This window comes from Atta cephalotes, assembly GCF_000143395.1.
Source record: "Atta cephalotes unplaced genomic scaffold scaffold00055, whole genome shotgun sequence".
Taxonomy (NCBI): domain Eukaryota; kingdom Metazoa; phylum Arthropoda; class Insecta; order Hymenoptera; family Formicidae; genus Atta; species Atta cephalotes.
In genome coordinates, this window is record NW_012130119.1 from 488381 (window position 1) to 507144 (window position 18764).

An 18764-nucleotide genomic window follows, 5' to 3' on the forward strand; every position below is an offset into this window, starting at 1 on the left:
ATTTTGATTCTTTATAAAGTGAGAAAAACCATATAGGGAATTAACAAAAAAAAGAAAAGAAAAGGTGAGTATCCCGATGATGGGACGGCTCGTCTATGTACATTTACACGGTCACCCTTGATCGGGTTTAATCATCCGTAGTTAAAAACTAACCAATCACAGTCATTCCATTTTTCAGAGGAATAGCTATTGGTCAGTTTTATAATTACAAATGTATTAAACTATAAACATAGTCTGTTTTTTTTCTTTTGTTTGAGCTCGTCGAGATGTTCGAATGTTTTCCATTCAGATCAACATTTCAGCCTTTTCTTATACAATGGGATTTTTGTTATCTCATCTTTTTCTCTTTTTTTTTCATTTTGAGGGGCCGATTCTGTGACTCTTAACGACAGTTGTTAATGTTACGTAGCTTTTTTATTCTACATAATATCTGCGCAACAACATCAATGATTGTTAAGAGTTACAGAATCAGCCCCTAAGCCATAATGTGCTTAAAGATTATATTGTAAAATAGATTTTTATTTGCATTCTAGAGGATGTTCAATGTTTTCTCGATAAAACTGTCATATTAAATTTGCTACGATGTTATACCAATTGTGCCCATCTTTGAGAATTGTTGGAGAATTGAATGTCTTCGCGAGAAAGGAGAAGGATAGGGTCAATTTTTTTTTTTTTTTTTAATTAAATTACTCTTGTTTTGCATGCAAACTTGGAAACCTATGGAATAGTGCTTCGCGGAAAGTTGGAAAGGAAAGTTGGAAAGTTGTAAATCTATGAACGATTCTACACGAATTAATTTTCACACAGCAAGAGCAGGGTATCAATCATGAAACTTTTTCTGGGAACGAAAAGTGAAAAGTGAAAAATTTCTCCATTAACTTTAATAATTAAAATGTTCACTTTTCATTTTCCATCTTAGAGATAAAATTTCATGATTGATAATTAGTACTCAGAGCAGGATCTTTTTAATATTAGGTATAGTAAAAAGAAATCCATTATTTTTCCATTCAATTTCATGCAAAAATAATGGATTTCTTTTTACTACACCTAATATATGGATTTTTAGTACTTACAATGAATACGTAATAAAATTTACCTCACATATACATTATAATTTTGCATATTCTTTGATCTTTTTCAATATATTAAGTTATCCATTTAAAAAGAGAGGATTTGCATAGATGTATCTGTTTCAGATAGAAAATCACTTCTTGCTTTTTAAATTTGTTTGAATGTATGCAATTATTAAAATATACTTTATATTTTAATTCATTTATTGGTAATCAAAAGTCTTGTTTGTTGTATGAATTAATCTATTTTTCAAATAACTCATAGATATATGTTTCTGATGCAATTGCAGATTGTGCCTATTTAAAGATATGGTAATTGCTGGCAGTTTGAATAATCAAAGCAATACGTTTAAAGCCTTGAAAATAAAATGGATTCAGAAAGTAAAATACATAACACCAATAATGATTCTGAAGTGAAACTTCCTGATATCAAAGATTCTAAAGAATCTAGAAAATCTCAGTAGATTGTTTAAAGAAGCCAAATCAAAATAAAGTTAAAAGAAGTATCTCAAGAAGTGAAGTACTATTAATAAACAATCAATAGAAAAATCTAATTGTAGCACAGATGAAAGTTCAAGTAAACAACAGAAATTAAATGAAAATGGGAACAATACAAGTGTTAGAAAAGTGAATGATGATACACTTTCAAAGAAATGAATTAAAAGTAGAACAGCAAAATTATTACAAGGAACAAAATACATCAAGAGATACTGAGGACATTTCTTGGAATTCTTTGTTTAATGATGTAACAAGTGAAATTCCTATCCTTGATGTGTTTGAAGGTAATTTTCCTAGGAATAAAATTTAGATTACAAAAATATAACTATATTAGTCTAGAACGCGTTTTTATCTCTAAAATTTTATAGTATGTGTAATTATACTTAGTATATTACCGGGCTAACATCGTTGTAAGCGTGTTCTGAATATGGGTCTTTATTTATAATTTTGTGATATTTATTCGAGTTTAATTCTTAAATAATATTAGAGATAACAATAAATAAATGTATTAATAATTATTTGTTATATTATTATGATATTAATATATAATTATATGTAAATTATGCACATAAAAATAATTCTAATTTTAGGAAATATTGCATCTGCCAATATTGAAAATGATTCAACTCAAAAAGAACCATCAAATAGAAGTTCAAAGATTAGCAGATCAGAAATGTTTAATCTTGAATTTGATCGATACAAAAGAGAGGTTTTTTATTTTTTTTTATATTTTATATTACTTGTTTGATAAAATGTTTGATTACGAATTGTGCGTTTATCTTATGCCTCCAGCACACCAGTGCGATGTTCGTCGCATGCGATACGCAATATCCAATGAGTGTACAGGCCGCAGCACAGACTTTTGCATAACGCATAGTGCATAAGCGAATCAACTAATCAGAATTCACATTTCCTTTCCTCCCATTCCATGAAAAAGAAGAATTTTGGTTGATTGATTTTCTTATATACTACGCATTATGCGTTATGCAAGAACCTGTGCGGTCTTATAATTTTACTGATATTTTCATTTTAAAGGTATATTCATTGGATATCGCGTGTCGATTAATATCTCACTGGTGTGTCAGAGCCATAACAATACTTGCATCGCAGTAGCACTGTGAGTGGGAACGAAACGGAGTATGATCATGTTTGTGTACCACGTTTTTCTGTAAAAGTCTGAGGTGAGCTTTGATATCGTAATCCTGTGTGATCCTTGAATATCCTTGATCCTGGAATTATGTTGAAATTATGTTTGGGAAAATTTCTAGACAATCTGAAATTTTAGGACCGGCTTGAAATTTATCATTTTTTTATTCTAAAAAAAATAACAAAAAAAATAATAAAAAAAAATTGTGTTTGAAAATAAACTCTCTTAAAGATGCAATAATACATCGTAAAAAAATCGTAAAAAAATCGTTTGACGAAACATTCATTTAATATTACACTTATAAAGGATTGTTAGCAATTTAATTTATTCATCATATAGAGTCCTACCTTGAATATAAAACTATAATATTGTGCAAATCGATGAAAATTAATTAAATAACGAAAATTAATTGATTGGATAAATCTTGGAAAAACCAGGGTTTTTACCTAGAATATTCTAGAATTATTCTTTCTTTTTTGGTAAGGTGGGGGAAACGTCTACGCATATTTTCGGCCTCTCGGCCCTTGGGAACGGAGAGTTATGTGGGACTTGCACACACTAAAATCCCCGCAGGTGTCCTTCCTAGACCCTTCATTGGACATGCGTGCAGTAGAGTTTCTCTAGGCTCGTGTTCAGATTCCCATTCAGGTATTCTCTGAGTGTCATGTCATCTTTGTTTAATGTTTGATAAATAAAACAAGGATAAAGTGATACCTGGATGGCACTCAGATGGGAATCTGAACATAGCCTAGAGACTAGAGGATTGCGTCGCATACTCCAACATGCTCCTGCTATAGTTCCTACTCACTCTAATGAGTATATTGGAATGAGTAGGAGCTATGATAGGAGCATGTTGGAGCATGCGAACAAACCTTAGGTTGATTCCGTATCTTCAAACAAGGTGAAAATTACAAAAGAAGGCAAATTTACTAGATGTTGACTAATGAAATTATTAGTATTCTAGTAAATTCGCTCACTTGTAATTTTCGCCTCGTTTCAAGATACAGAATCGATCCTCTAGCCTGCAGCATCCTTCCGGGACGCTCTCAGGCCCGTCGACCACGACCGATTCCTCAAGTCATCAACTGGCGATTCTCATTGTACGTAGAATCGCAAGCGTCGATTATTTGTCGAGTTCAATGAAATAAATTAATTTTGTGTATGATACCTAATTTATTATAATATAGTATAATTAAGAAATAGAAATGTGTTATGTTATGATATTTCGTTTATTATTAATATTTCTGATTAAGGTAAGTTGAAGAATGCCTTCATAAAAATTTATTTGAATCTTTTGAAATGTTATATGAATTGTGGATATAGATTTGAAATATCAATTCAGTATTATTAAATCAAGATAACTTGCAAGATAAATAGCAATGTTATTACCAAGGCTGGGTTTTATTATTCTGCACTGCAAGTACAGAGAAATTTTATAATTTATGTTGTGTTAATATGAATAATGATTTTTCACAGGGGATATATATATATATATATATATAAGGAAATTCAGCCCAAATATACATCATAATTTTATATATTTTCTGATTCTTGTTTAATATACCAAGGTGTTCATTCAGTTAAAAAGAAAAGATTTCTATAAATATTGATTTTAGATAGACAATTATTTTCTTATTTTTTAAGATGTGTTTCAATATTTGCATGATTTATTTATTTTTTCTTTCATGTTTATTGGTAATATAAGTAATATATAAAAGTCAATTATTTTATATTAATCTATTATATCATTTTTCAAATAACTCAGAAACTATGTTTCTGCAATTGCAGATTGTATATATTTAAAGGTATAATTGCTAGCAGCTTGGATAATCAAAAGAATACATCTGAACATAAAGTCTTGAAAATAAAATGTACTCAGAAAGTCAAACACATGTTACCAATAATGATTCTGAGATGAAACTTTCTGATACCAAAGATTCTAAGGAATCTAGGAAAGTACAGACAGGTTTTTTAGAAAATCCAAATCAGAATAAAGTTAAAAAAAATGTCTCCACAAAAAGTGAAATACATGCTACTAGTGAGATATCAATAGAAAAATCTAATTGTAGCACAGATGAAAGTTCAAGTAAACGACAGAAATTAAATGAAAGTGGGAGTAATACAAGTGCTAGAAAAGTGAGTGATGATACACTTACGTTTCAAAGAAATGAATTAGAACAGCAAAATTATTGCAAGGAACAAAATACATCAAGGGATACTGAGAACATTTCTTTGTTTAATGATGTAACAAGAGAAACTCCTATCCTTGATGTGTTTGAAGGTAATTTTCCTAGGAATAAAATTTAGATTACAAAGATATAACTATTATAATTTTGTGATATGTATTTGAGCTTAAGTCTTGTTGAATAATATTAGAGAGCAACAATAAATAAATATATTTAAATAAATATATTAATAATTATTTATTAAATGATATTAATGTATATAATATTAATAAATATATATTTATGTATAGTTTTATATATAATAGTTAATTATGTGTACGTAAAATTCTAATTTTAGGAAATGTTGCATCTGCTTACACTGAAAATGATTCAGTTCAGAAAGAATCATCAAATAGTTTAAAGATTAGCAGAGCAGAATCAGAAATGTTTAATGATGAATCTGATCAATACAAAGATAAAAGAGGTATTTTATATTTTTTAAATTTTGCACTTGTTTAATAAAATGTAAAATTTTAAATTTTGAATAGCTGCTGACTTAGACGAATGTTCTATTGCTAATGAGTCTAAGTTGGATGAAGAAAGAGAAAGATATGGATAAGAACAAACAAATGTTTTCTGTATATTGTTTAGGAATAAAGAAACCGTCTACTAACTACTTAGAAATAAAAAAATCATCTCCTAATTGGTTTGGCATTGTGCCGGAAGTGACAAATCGGCAAATAGGTAATAGTCCGTTATTCCAAAGAAGATTTCATGGTTCTTTACTTGCAATGGAACGACTCGAGTTTATGTATAGTCTTAATGATAAGGTAAATTCTTCACCTTGTAAATGTATTGAGTTATATACAATGGGTAAATATGTAGTTTAGGAGAGCCCTCCTCTCATCATCTTGATCTTGACATATTGTTAATTATTAAGGTCATAACTGAGTGATCTTGAGAAAGTTTTAACTGTCAGACATCACTCGTTAAAAAATTATAAACAAAAGAAGTTTAAGAAACAACGTGACATTTTTGCTATATAAAATGAAAATTTTGATTCCTATCCCACTTCCCTGTCTGCTTGGGGACGATTTTCACTTATATATTCTTTAGAATGTCATGCGCCCTCAAGCAGAGAGGGAAATGGGATGGGAGTCACTTCGCATGAAACGTAAAATACACTTTAAAATAGAATATTTCTATTTTACGAGTGACGTCCGATGGTTAAAATTTTCTCAAGGTCACTCAGGATCATGACCTTGACAACATATGGAGAAGAGAGTCCCTTAAACTATATATTTACAATGTTATATGTATTATCTTAGGATCATACATTATACGTTATTTTTTTATTATTATTTAGTGATATGTATTAACATTTGATTGTTATTTATAGAAATTCGTAACTGCCTTAAATTTCAATCAAAAAGGAAATTTATTAGTGAGTGCGTGTAGAAATTCTGTTTCTATTTGGGATTGGGCTATAAGGAAAAAGCGTCACTGTTTTACGATTAATTGTTTCTTTATATTGCAAGTATGTACTTATACATAAAGTATTGTATTAGAATATTTTGTAATAGTTATTTTGATTTAATTATATTTTTCCTTTTCTAATTAATCTTCTTATTTTAATTGTATGCGTTTAGGCCATATGGTTGCCATTAGACGTGGAAAATTTTATTGTCATTTGTGATGTTGATGGTACTATACGTTTATTAGATCTTGAACATAATGCATCGAAACTGATAATGGATTTTCATAAAACGAGAACTTTGGCTGTGCATCCTGAAACACCTTATGTGGTGTTTTCTGCTGGAATTGATTCAAAAGTATTTTCCATAGATATCCGAGAAAATACTCCAAATGAGTGAGTTCATTGTTACTAAAAAGTTCAAATGTGTAATAGTTATATTCTTTATATACTCTTTGTTTATAGCATGCAAAATATCTACATATAATATTAATGTTTGTATCAAGAATCGCCATATTGTTTGCCGCTAAATGTATGCGAAATGTAGCGCGGGATCGTTCCGTGTATATATGCCAATTAGTCTCGTAATTTGGTACCCTAAATCATTGGATATGACAGTTACGGCTCGATTCAATTAAGATTAACTTAGCTCGGTCAATTTACTGTTTATCTTTTTCTAATTTTTAGAATTAGAAAAACAGAAAATAAGTTAAACCGAAATTAAAATTACTCTTACATTGTTTGCAATGGACTTAATGCCTGTTTCTATAAATGTAGATTAATTTTAATCTCGGTTCAACTTATATTTTTTCTTTTTTAGGATTAGAAAAAGAGAAAAAATAAGTTGAATCAAGATTAAATTTAATCTACATTAGTAAAAACAAGTTTTATATACTCGCAATACTAAGCTTTGAGTTACATAATAAAGGTGTTTTTATTTTTTTTTTTTTTTGTTAACACTTATATATATATCTTTTATAATATAGACTACGTTTACCAAGTTATAAAGTCGATGTTATAAAACTGGCCAATCATAATTGTTCTTCTGAATAATGGAATTAGTGATTCATCAGTTTCCTAACATTGATGTTACAACTTTGGCATAAATCGATCCGTATAAACGTAATCATATATTTATGTTCATCCATAGATTACTTGTGGTAAGAGAAGATCAAAATATTAGTCTATACAGTATACATTGTAATCCTTCTAATAGTAATGAATTTTGCGTCAGTGGCGATTCTTTCTGCGTGAGGGTGTATGATCGGCGAAATGTTTCAAAGCCGCTTTATCAATTGTGGTCCAGATATGACATGGTACGTTGGTTTGTTACAATCCTATTGCTTAAAAATTTATCAATACTTAAAGAAATAGTATTTGCTTATTTTTAATGTGAATTTTAATTTTACATATGTAATTGAAATTGTTTAGAATGAGTCCCCGTTTATAAGAACCGCTATGTATAATCATAATGGAACAGAAATTCTCGCATTGTGCAATTTTGATAGTATATTGTTATTTGATAAATCAATGTGGATCAATAAGTCATGTGAAGAAAGTTGGAAACATATGTACGAAAAACCTCCATTTCAGTCTGTGCACGTGAAAAAGTTTCGTATAAAATGTAATTACATTATTGTATTTTATACTCTCGACTTTATATTTTTTTTATTCTTAGATCTCTTTATGTTATGTATATTTCAAGAGAGAAAAACAAACATGAAATAACAATATTCACTTTTTAATTAATTTTTATTTTGAGATTTTTGTTTAACAATTTTTTTATGTATATAAGTCTGTTCGCGTTTCTTGAAATCTGGAAAAATTTTTGCCCTTAAAGTGAAATAAATATATATTCGCGCGTTGAAGAGAAAGAAAACGAAAGAAGAGAAGATACTTAGTGCAAAAATTGCAAGCAACGCGAACAGATTTTATCTTTTGAAATTCGTCTATATGTTTGAAAGCAATGCTTTAAATAATTCTGTTTTATTAATAGTTGATATTAAGTATTGTCGTTCATGTATTCTGATTCCAGTAGAGGTAATTAATTTTTTCGGATCTAATAGTGAATATATTATGTCTGGATCCAATTGTGGTGATATATTCATTTATGACAAGGATACAGGAGCTGGTGTACAGCAATTGCCACTGTACGATAGCAATCATACATTTTTTAGCAAAAGAGTTGAGTTTTTCTATTTCGTACATTTGATAAATAATTTTTTTTGTAGTTTATGCATAACATACTTTTTTAAACTTTTTTAAATTTAATTTATAGGTAAGTTGCTTAGTGGGTCATCCGCATATTCCCATTCTTGCGACGACATATGGATCCAATGTTAGGATGTGGTCGCCTTCAAGCAGAGAATCTCCGGCACAATCAACATTCAAGAATGAAGGTATAGATAAGAATCATTTGTATATAATTTTTTTGCGTTTCTTTTGTTGCTTTGTCTTACAATATAATTAATAAATAATATTTTTGGCACAAAAATTCCTAAAATAAGCAATGTATTAAGTTAAACACAACAGACTAATTGTATTGCTAAACCATAAAATTATTCATGCAACAGTTTCCTGTTCTTTACAAGTCCATCAAGTTCAGTGTGAGGAGTAGAAAGCAAGATAAACGATTCCTTCTTCTGATTACTTTACAAAATTTTTGTCATGAAAATTCATAAAAGTAATATATCATAAATCTGTCGATATCAAATTGACTATTCTGTGACTTTTCTAGAATTTGAGGAGTTTCGTGAATGGAAACCAAGGAGGCAACAACGATTATTATCTCTCCGACCCAAATTATCTTTTCGATCATAATATCTCCAATATCGATGACTATTATTCCGACGACTTATTGATGGTGCTAGATAAACGTCAATGATAGTCAATTGGGAGACAAGGATATTTTGAAACAATATAGTATTCAATAAAAGAAATATAATAATGATTATTGTTTATTCTGTCGTCTCTTCGATAAATTTAACTTATATCGATTTTTTTGTATATCGAGATTTTTTTGAACAACTAGCGCATTCTGAACAGCGCCTATTCCCTCGAGCTCTTAGATTATTGTTGCTTTTAAGTTAGGGAATCGTATCGATATTCAAATTTTTATAATAGAGTATTTTCCGTCTTAAAGTTATGATTTGATAAATGCGATTTGATATTATTGATGATAATTATACAGCATACACATTAGATATTCTTTCATAATTAGAGGGAAAAATGGCAAATAAATATAGTTCAATAATTGATGCGCAAATAAAATAGTGAATTAATTGGAAATAAAAATATAAATCATTTAATAATAAATATTTTAATCGCGCATCATTTATACTGTACTTACATTTGCTGTTTTTCTTTTTTAATGTTAAATAGTGTGAGTGGCTTGTAAATTATTTTTTCGTATTTCACTTTTCATATTAATCGTTTCACGATTACAATAAATTATTTTTATTGGATTTTACACAGCAGAATTTATGGAATGTACTACACAATGTATCAAAGAAACTGCGTTTTTTTAGTTACGATTAATATTTTATATGAACTGGAAATAATTAGAGGCGAATTGTACACATAAGTTTGCTATTGTACATTACAATTTTTGAATATTGAACAAACACGAAGACTACATTTTGATATTGTATATGATTGTGATAAGAGAGAAGAAAGTGAGAAATACATGTTTTATAATAGGTTGCAATACGTTTAATTTTTTGATAATTCTACGAAGACTTGAATATAGGGATTTTTTGCTGAGTAAGCGCACAGCGACTAAAAAGTTGCACATAAAATTTTGTTATGTAATTAACTATTTTCAGTTTGTAATACTTTAGAATTTAGAACGTATTTCATCGAAGTTGCGTGTCATTAAGATTTAATCCTTTGAGGCACACATTTTTTTTACGTAGAATTCAGTTGAAATTTTTTACTCGGTGTTTTAAAAAATTAAAAAATTAGTTCTGTAAAATGAGGTGATTAAGTCGCTGATTACGAATCTGACCTCAGATTTTCGAAATTAAAAATGGCAGACAAAAAATTAAAAAATTTTGACTTCAGATTCATAATGAGCGATCTAAAAAATCTACTTGACCCCATTTTATAGAACTAATTTTTAAATTTTTTGTCTGCCATTTTTTTGAATTTTGAAAACCTGAGGTCAGATTCGTAATCAGCGATTCCGAAAACCCCCAAGTATCCAGTTTCATGTTAATCAAGTAATTTCTTGCTTTCAACATGAATTTTTTCTGAAAAATACACTTTTTTTACATTACAAGGCTTAAACATCTATTACAGATAATAGGGGGTAAGTGCTGTCGCACATAAAATTTCTGTAACAGTAAGGGACTCCGCACAGTAAAAGGAATAGAGAATTGAGAATAAGAATTTCAACCTATCATAAATTGTGTATTCCAGAATACATGATTTCTGATTCTTCTAGGTTGAAATTCTTGTTCTCTGTTCCTATAGATTTTTATCACTGGCAATGAATTTTGAAACATAACTGTGGAGAATTTTTCGCGTCGACCAATTGGCGGTCTCTTCGCAATGAATCCCATTGGAACAACTGATTGATTGTAACGTCTTATCTTTCTTCTTTCTTTTCGCGTTTTTTTTGACACAAGATCTATTACTAAAATCGAGAAAAAAACCTGTTCTTTGTTATTGCAGTAGATTTCATCAAAACTTATTACTGGCTCTCATTAAACATTATTATTAATTATATATATTAAACGTTAATTATTATATATAAATATATTTATTTATATTTATGTATATACATTAGTTTAACTCAGGCACAAAGAACAGATTTAAATTCCCGCCACTATAGGTGCGTTCCGAATTTCGCATGAAGCGCATGATGCATCATTTGTCCTTGTTGTTCACCAAATAATAAAGAAGAATAAAACGATACATGCGCTTCATGTATAATTCGAAACGCACCCTATATTCATTATGTCAGTAGCTATCGCAGCCTCGGTTGGGGTGTCGGGGATTATGAGTTGTGCATTTACCTTACCGTGTGTTCATCGTATTGTAGATCATAGTAGCGCTGTGATTGGGAACCTTTGTGTGTGGCCAGACCGCGTTTCGTCAGTGAAAGTTTCGAGGTGAGTACTCCGTCGACAGGGCAGCTAGTCCTGATCGTCCGCGGTTCGTGTCTTGTTCTTCATTCAAACGACCTACGACGTCTTGTTCGTATTATCGAAAAGACTCAACGTCCATTGGTAAAACTCTGTATGTTCATAGCTGTGTCGATATACATGTTGTATTGCGTACGTCGCTGGCCATTTTAGTAAATAATTCCACTAAAAAGAAGGGGCAGGAAAAAAGGGGATCGGAATGCGAATGGCGAATTTATGTAATGCGGGATCTCGTCGTATTCCATCGTTGCGCGATTAATGTCCATAATTCACAACCCTTTTTTTGCGGTAATGCTCTCTTCTGCGGTAATGCTCTCTCCTGCGGTAATGCGGGATTGTGTTACGACGATTGTACTAAATCAGCGACGATGTTGTGCTAGCCTCTAGCTAGTGTCTACAACTTCGATACACAATTTGCAATTTTCTACAATGATTTACATTTTAGACTAACATCAGGATTCTTCTTGTTAATCTTTTAAATTCAATTTTATCTTTAAAAAGTTATGATAACGAAAATGTTTTATCTTTTTGAAAGGTCGGTGAATTTTTCGAGAGATAAATAAACTACTTTAAATTTAGTTTTTATTTTTTAAAGCGATGACGAGAAATGTTTTGGCTCTTTGAAATGTCATAGTAAAGCTTTTTAAAAAAAGATCTTGATATTTATTTGTCGAGTTTAAAATAATTGTTACTTTTGTATTTAATACCAATACTTTGTGATTTATAAGCCCGAATTTATTGATAAATGCATGCTTTTATTTTTATATAAATTCTATTATGTGCAATGTGGACTATATGTATACTAATTATTTGATAATGTCATTATGCGTTCTGAATACAGACCTTAATGTTTGGGATGCTATGAAATTGTTCATTTAATTAAGAAAAAAGTTTTTGATAGATGTTGATAGATTTCGGGTAGATAAGGATTTTTTTTCTTGATTTTTTAAAATAATTTACTCAAATGTATGCAAACTTATAAAATATATTTATTATATATAAAGTATACACATATACATAAATTAATATTTTATTTAAATATATACATCCTTTATATATAATGAGTTTGTAATATGTAAAAGAGATTTCTTATTATTTATTATAGAAATTTTTATAATCATCACTTTTTAGATAAACATTGGATATGTTGCAACTGCAGATTGTGCCTCTTTGAAGGGATGATTGCTGACATTCTGAATAAACAAAAGGAATATATCTAAAATCTCGAAAATGGACTCCAAAAATAACATACATGATGTCAATAATGATTCTGAGGTGAAATTTCCTGACATCAAGGAGTCTAAGGAATCTAGGAAAGTGCAATCAAATTCTTTAGAAGATTCAAACATCTCAACGAATGTAAACAGTTCTAGTGTTACATCCAACAGCAGTGTCATTTCAAAAGACGCTAGTCATATAGTCGGATTTGATAATAATTTCGCTTGTGGATCTATGCAAAATGAACAAGCAAACGAGCCTATGGAACTTTGTACAGAAGATGAAATTAAGATAACAACTGATAAATGCGACAAAACCAATGATGTGTTAAAAGAAATCTTATGTGCTACCAATTTTAATTCGGTTGATGTATCAGAAGCAACTACTTCGCAAGACAATAGTCCATCTTCTTCTTGTACTAATGAAGCAAATGCATTATACACAGATCAGAATAAAGTCAAAAGAAGTATCTCTAAAGGTCAAGTACATGCCGGTAGTGGCACGTCGATAGAAAAATCAGACGATAGTTCAGATGAAGATTCTAGTAAGCGGCAGAAATTAAATAAAAATGCTTGTAACACCAGTACTGGAAACGTAAATGACGATACAATGACGTTTCAAAGGAATAAATCAAAAGTGAAACAGCGAAATTATCGTAAGAGACGAAATATAACAAGCGATAATGATGATAGTTCTAGCAATACCTTATCTAATGAAGTAACAAGAGAAGCTCCCATTCCTGATGCAGATGAAGGTAATTGTGTTTTCTTATGTATAAAATTTTGGTAATGATATGTGTATTTATTAATTATAATTTTGTGATATAACTATATTTGAAAAGTCTCGTTGAATAATACATAAGCTCACAAAAATATATTAATAATGTTAAATAATTATATTTGATAATACTAATAATTATGTATAAATTATATACATGGAAATAATTATAATTTTAGGAAATGTTGCATCTGCCAGTACTAAAAATGATTCGACTCAGAATGAAACATCAAATAGAAATACAGAGACTCATAGAGCAGGATCAGAATCGCCCAATGACGAATCTGATCGATATAAAGACGAAAGAGGTATTTATATTTTTTTAATGCACTATTTGTTTGGTAAGATGTAAAATTGTAAATTATGAACAGCCGACTCGAATGAATGGAGAGCTAATGAAGATGAATGGGATGAAGAAGAGGAAGATGAGGATGAGGACGAAGAAATACCTCATTGCCTAAAAATAGAGAAACCACCTCCTAATTGGCGTATTGTACCGGAAGTGATAAATCGGCAAATAGGTAGCAATCCGTTATTCCAAAGAAGATTCTATGGTTCTTTACATGCAGTAGAACGACTTGAGCTTATGTATAATCTTAACGAGCATCAGGTAAATTATTCATCTTATAAACGCTGCACATTGAGCTATATGATGTTTTATAGAATTATTGCTAGGCTATTTTTTAATGATTATTTAGTGGTATATATTAACATTTGATTATTTATAGGGTTGCGTAAATGCCTTAAATTTCAATCAAAAAGGAAATTTATTAGCCAGTGCCTCTGATGATTTAGCAGTTGTTATTTGGGATTGGGCTGTAGGAAAAAAACGTCACTGGTTTATGAGTGGCCATACAAGTAATATGTTTCAAGTATGTACTTATATATATTTATAGTTACAGCATTGCGATTAGAGTATTTCATCAATTATAAAGATTTATTATTATTAGTTATCTACATAATTATATTTATCTTTCTTATTTTCCTAATTGTTTAGGCCAAGTGGTTGCCATTAGATGTAGAGTATCTTATGGTTACTTGTGCTAGAGATGGTCAAGTACGTTTGCTGGATCTTGAACATGATACATCGAAGAAATTGGCAGCGCATCGTGGGCCATCGCACAAATTGGCTGTGCATTCTGAAACACCACATGTAGTTTTTTCTGCTGGAGAAGATGCAAGAGTATTTTCCATAGACATTCGGGAGAGCAAACCAAACAAGTAAGTCATTAAAAAATTTAAATGATGAAAAAATGATTAAAAAATTTAAATATATATGTTCATTTTTTTATTCGTTATGTCTGGTCACAGTATTTTTACATATGTTAATTTTTCGTATAATATATATATATTTCTTTATCCATAGATTACTTGTAGTAAAGGAAGGTTCGTCAGAAGTGCAACTGTTCAGTATACATTCTAATCCTTTTAATAGTAATGAATTTTGTGTCGGCGGCCGTTCCCATTATGTGAGAGTATATGATCGGCGAAAAGTTTCGACATCACTTTATAAGCTATGCCCCGATCACTTGGTACGTTGTATTACAATCCTATTAATGAAAAAATTTACTTAATACAATAAAACAATGTGACTTGTTTTTCTTTACATGTGTTTAATTTTATGTATGTAATTTAAATGTCTCAGACAGGGAATAAGCACGCGCATGTAACGTGTGCTGTATATAATCACAATGGAACAGAAATTCTCGCATCATATAATGACGAAGACATCTACCTATTCGATAGATTAATGTCTTCACATGTAGATTACGCTCATAAATATCAGGGTCATAGAAATAGTGCAACTGGTATGTAATATGCAATTGCGTAAAATACAATTATATTATTGTATTCTATTCTTTCCATTCTAGATTTTTTATCTCTTTTCTTTGTCCACGTTTCAACAGAGAAAAACTAACAGTAATAGGATTCAGTGAAGCACTTTAATTTGTTTTTTGCGTTGAGAGATTTCTTTCTAGAAATCGTTCTTTATATCTCTTTTAATTCGCGACAGTAATTCCGATTTATTAATATTTGATATTGCAGTCATCTGTGTCACTTGATTGCAGTAAAGGGAGTCAATTTCTTCGGTCCTAAAAGCGAGTATATTGTATCTGGATCTGATTGCGGTAATATATTCATTTGGGATAAAAATACAGAAGCCGTTGTACAGTGGATGACAGGAGACAAGCAAGGAGTTGTGAGTTTCCACACTTCATAAATTCGATGAAAAACAAATTTTTTTTTTCAAAGTGTAGAAAAAAAATAGCGATCTTTTTTAAAATTTAATTTATAGGTAAATTGCTTAGAGGGACACCCACATATTCCCATCCTCGCGACAAGTGGATTAGATTACGATGTTAAGATATGGGTACCTTCATGTGGAGAACCTCCGGTGATGAAATCATTCGCAAATGTACGTAAATACAAAAATTATCTTTCCATAATGTCTTCTCTCTTGTATTTCTCTTTATTTTATCATATCGTTTAACAATAATTTTTCACGCGCGCGCGTTCCTGAAATAAGAAAAATTAATTAGACTAATTACATTTCAATAAATATATGATTCATGTGTTCTGATTTTTTTTTCACAAGTGTGTCAAGTCCAATGCAAGGAATAGAAAGCAAGAAAATGTGCCTGATTCATTCGATGGCCAATTACTTTGGATTTTACTGAGACATATCCGTCATAGAGAGAGAGTACGTGTAAGTAATACATATCGGGCACTTTTGTCGATGTCGAAAAATTGATTATTCTATTGTGTTTTTCTTAGAATCTTTATACGCGTTACGGACTCGAGACTCCAAATCGAGACGAAGAAGATGATGATGACGATGATTATCACTTTGATGACTCCTCGATGGATAGCTCATCCGAGGACAGTGATAATCAATCGGAAGGCGATGTTCGAAGAATACAGTGTCCTCCGTCTTAAAGTTGTTGCTTAATTAACGCGATTTGATATTATTGCGATGAGAGTTATATAGCGTTCAAAGCATTCATGTTAGTCGTTTCACAATTATAATAAATTCTACTGAATAACTGTGTCAATAGCTTTACATAGCGGAGTGTATAGGAGGGACAGTACTGCAACGTATCAAAAGAGCTGCGTATTCTAGTTACAATTGAGATCTTTTTTATCAGTTAGATATAATCAGTGTAACCTACATAAGTTGGTTTACAGTTATATTGTAATTTTTGAATATATATGTTGAAAGGACACGAAGACTATGTTTTTAGTGTACAACTATATTAAGAGAAAGAGAATTATAGTATTTTCTACTAAGTTTGCAAACACGTGATTATAAACCCGGAGAAAAATTTGAAAGCGTTTGATATAATTAACAAACGTATTTGTGGGGGATATATATTCTCCACAGGATTGTTTTTTTTTTTTAATTTGGTTTATATATATATGTTTACGCGCTTATATAATATATGTAATATATGAATATAACAATCATATTTCTAAGAAATTATGATGCTATTTTATTTATATAATTACATATTAATATTAATTTACATGAAGAAGAGATGAATGATATTAAGAACAGATAAAAAGTTTAAATTACAAACATTGGATTATAATAGAATTATGTATTAACTTGTGAATAATTCTGATGAATTGTTGATAAGTTAATCGGAATTAACTTTAATCTCGACTCAACTTATTCTTCTCTTTTTTATATTTTGAACTAGAAAAAGTGAATTGGTTGAACCGATATTAAAATTGATTCAAATTAAACAAATTGATACAAATAGATGTGAAGGGAACGTTCATGTTTTCGAGATACTTAACGCAATCGAGACTGCCATCACCTAACGGCAGCGCCGCGCGATCGGCAGGAGGCGGTTGACGGTATGCGTGGCCAATCGGTAGCATCCGTTGAATTCTCTCTTATATGAGCTGTGTATTTACTTTATTGTGCATCGTATTGTGATCGTAGTAGCGTTGTGATTGAGAACCTTTGTATGTGGTAATTCCGACAGTAAAGTCTCGTGGTGAGTACTCACTACTATGTGAGTACCACGTCGATGGCGGATGGGACAGCTGGTCCTGGCTCGTCCGCGGTTCGTGTCTTGTTTCTTCACTCGAATGATTAACGACATCTTGTTCGTATCATTAAAAAAACTTAACGCCCCTTGGTGAAACAATGTATATACATAGGCGTATCGATATGCGTGTTGCATTGCGTTTGTTGCTGGCCATTTTAGCAAATAATTCCGCTAAAAAGAAAAGGCAGGAAAAAAGGGAATCGATTGACGAATTTATGTAAGTAATGCGAGATCTCGTTATTTCGTCGTTGCGCGATTAATGTCCATAATTCGAGACACACAATTCTTTTTAACGTCTTCTTTGCGTTAATGCGGGATTGTTAAGAATGACAATCATGCTAAACAACGATGAGCTAACCATTTGTGTCTACAATCTCAACAACTTGCGATCACTGCATTCTTTGCAGTGATTATTGTAGACTTACATCAGGATTCTTCTTGTTAATCTATTTTAAATTCAGTTTTAAAAAGTTATGATAACGAAAATGTTTTATCTTCCTGTCGAAATTAGTGAATTTCTTGAGAGATAAACAAGCTACTTTAAATTTAGTTTTGATTTTATAAAACTATGATGAGAAGAATGTTTTGGATTTTTGACATGTCATAGTGACATAAAGCTTTTTAAAAAAAAGATTTTGATATTTTTTTGTCGAATTTGAATAATTATTACTTTTGTATTTAATTATCGAATACTTTGTGATTTATAGGCCCGAATTTATTATGCATGCTTTTATTTCTATATAAATTCTATATATTATATGTAACATGGACTATACATATGTTATGTTAAAACAGTGAAAGAGTAATGTTTGGGTATTTGATACAAGCATGATAGAATTCATGCTGAACATGTTTCTTTTTCTCCTGTTGCCATGACGGCGTTTACTTCTCCGATTCTTTACTTTCTGCTCATGCGTTATAGAGTATAGATGTCCCGAGTGCTCTAATATTTCATTGAATATTTGTATATTCACTCGATTTTAATAAATTACATTTAGTAATTTCAGACCTGAATTTCAACATACCAACTATTTGATAATGTCGATATGCATTCTGAATATAAACCTTAATGTTTTGGATGATATCAAGTTGTCCATTTAATTAAGAAAAAAATTTTTGATGTTGATGGATTTTTAGTAGATAAGAATCTTTTTTCTTAATTTTTAAAATAATTTACTCAAATGTATGTATACTTATAAAATATATTTTA

The 18764-nt window shown here is 30.2% G+C and overlaps 2 protein-coding genes across 2 annotated transcripts; both read left to right on the forward strand.

Annotated features, from left to right (window-relative positions):
* Positions 1 to 1704: 1704 nt before the first annotated feature.
* LOC105623316 (DDB1- and CUL4-associated factor 8-like) lies at positions 1705 to 9174 on the forward strand. The gene is made up of 9 exons (XM_012204714.1): positions 1705 to 1852; positions 4595 to 4996; positions 5239 to 5364; positions 5532 to 5710; positions 6280 to 6417; positions 6530 to 6750; positions 7505 to 7670; positions 8633 to 8753; positions 9092 to 9174. The coding sequence occupies exons 1-9, from the start codon at positions 1705 to 1707 to the stop codon at positions 9172 to 9174; spliced, it is 1584 nt and encodes a 527-aa protein (XP_012060104.1).
* A 3557-nt stretch (positions 9175 to 12731) lies between these two features.
* LOC105623285 (DDB1- and CUL4-associated factor 8-like) lies at positions 12732 to 16433 on the forward strand. The gene is made up of 11 exons (XM_012204684.1): positions 12732 to 13473; positions 13676 to 13804; positions 13868 to 14106; positions 14225 to 14368; positions 14494 to 14717; positions 14863 to 15028; positions 15142 to 15304; positions 15566 to 15696; positions 15793 to 15912; positions 16093 to 16203; positions 16272 to 16433. The coding sequence occupies exons 1-11, from the start codon at positions 12732 to 12734 to the stop codon at positions 16431 to 16433; spliced, it is 2331 nt and encodes a 776-aa protein (XP_012060074.1).
* Positions 16434 to 18764: the final 2331 nt, after the last annotated feature.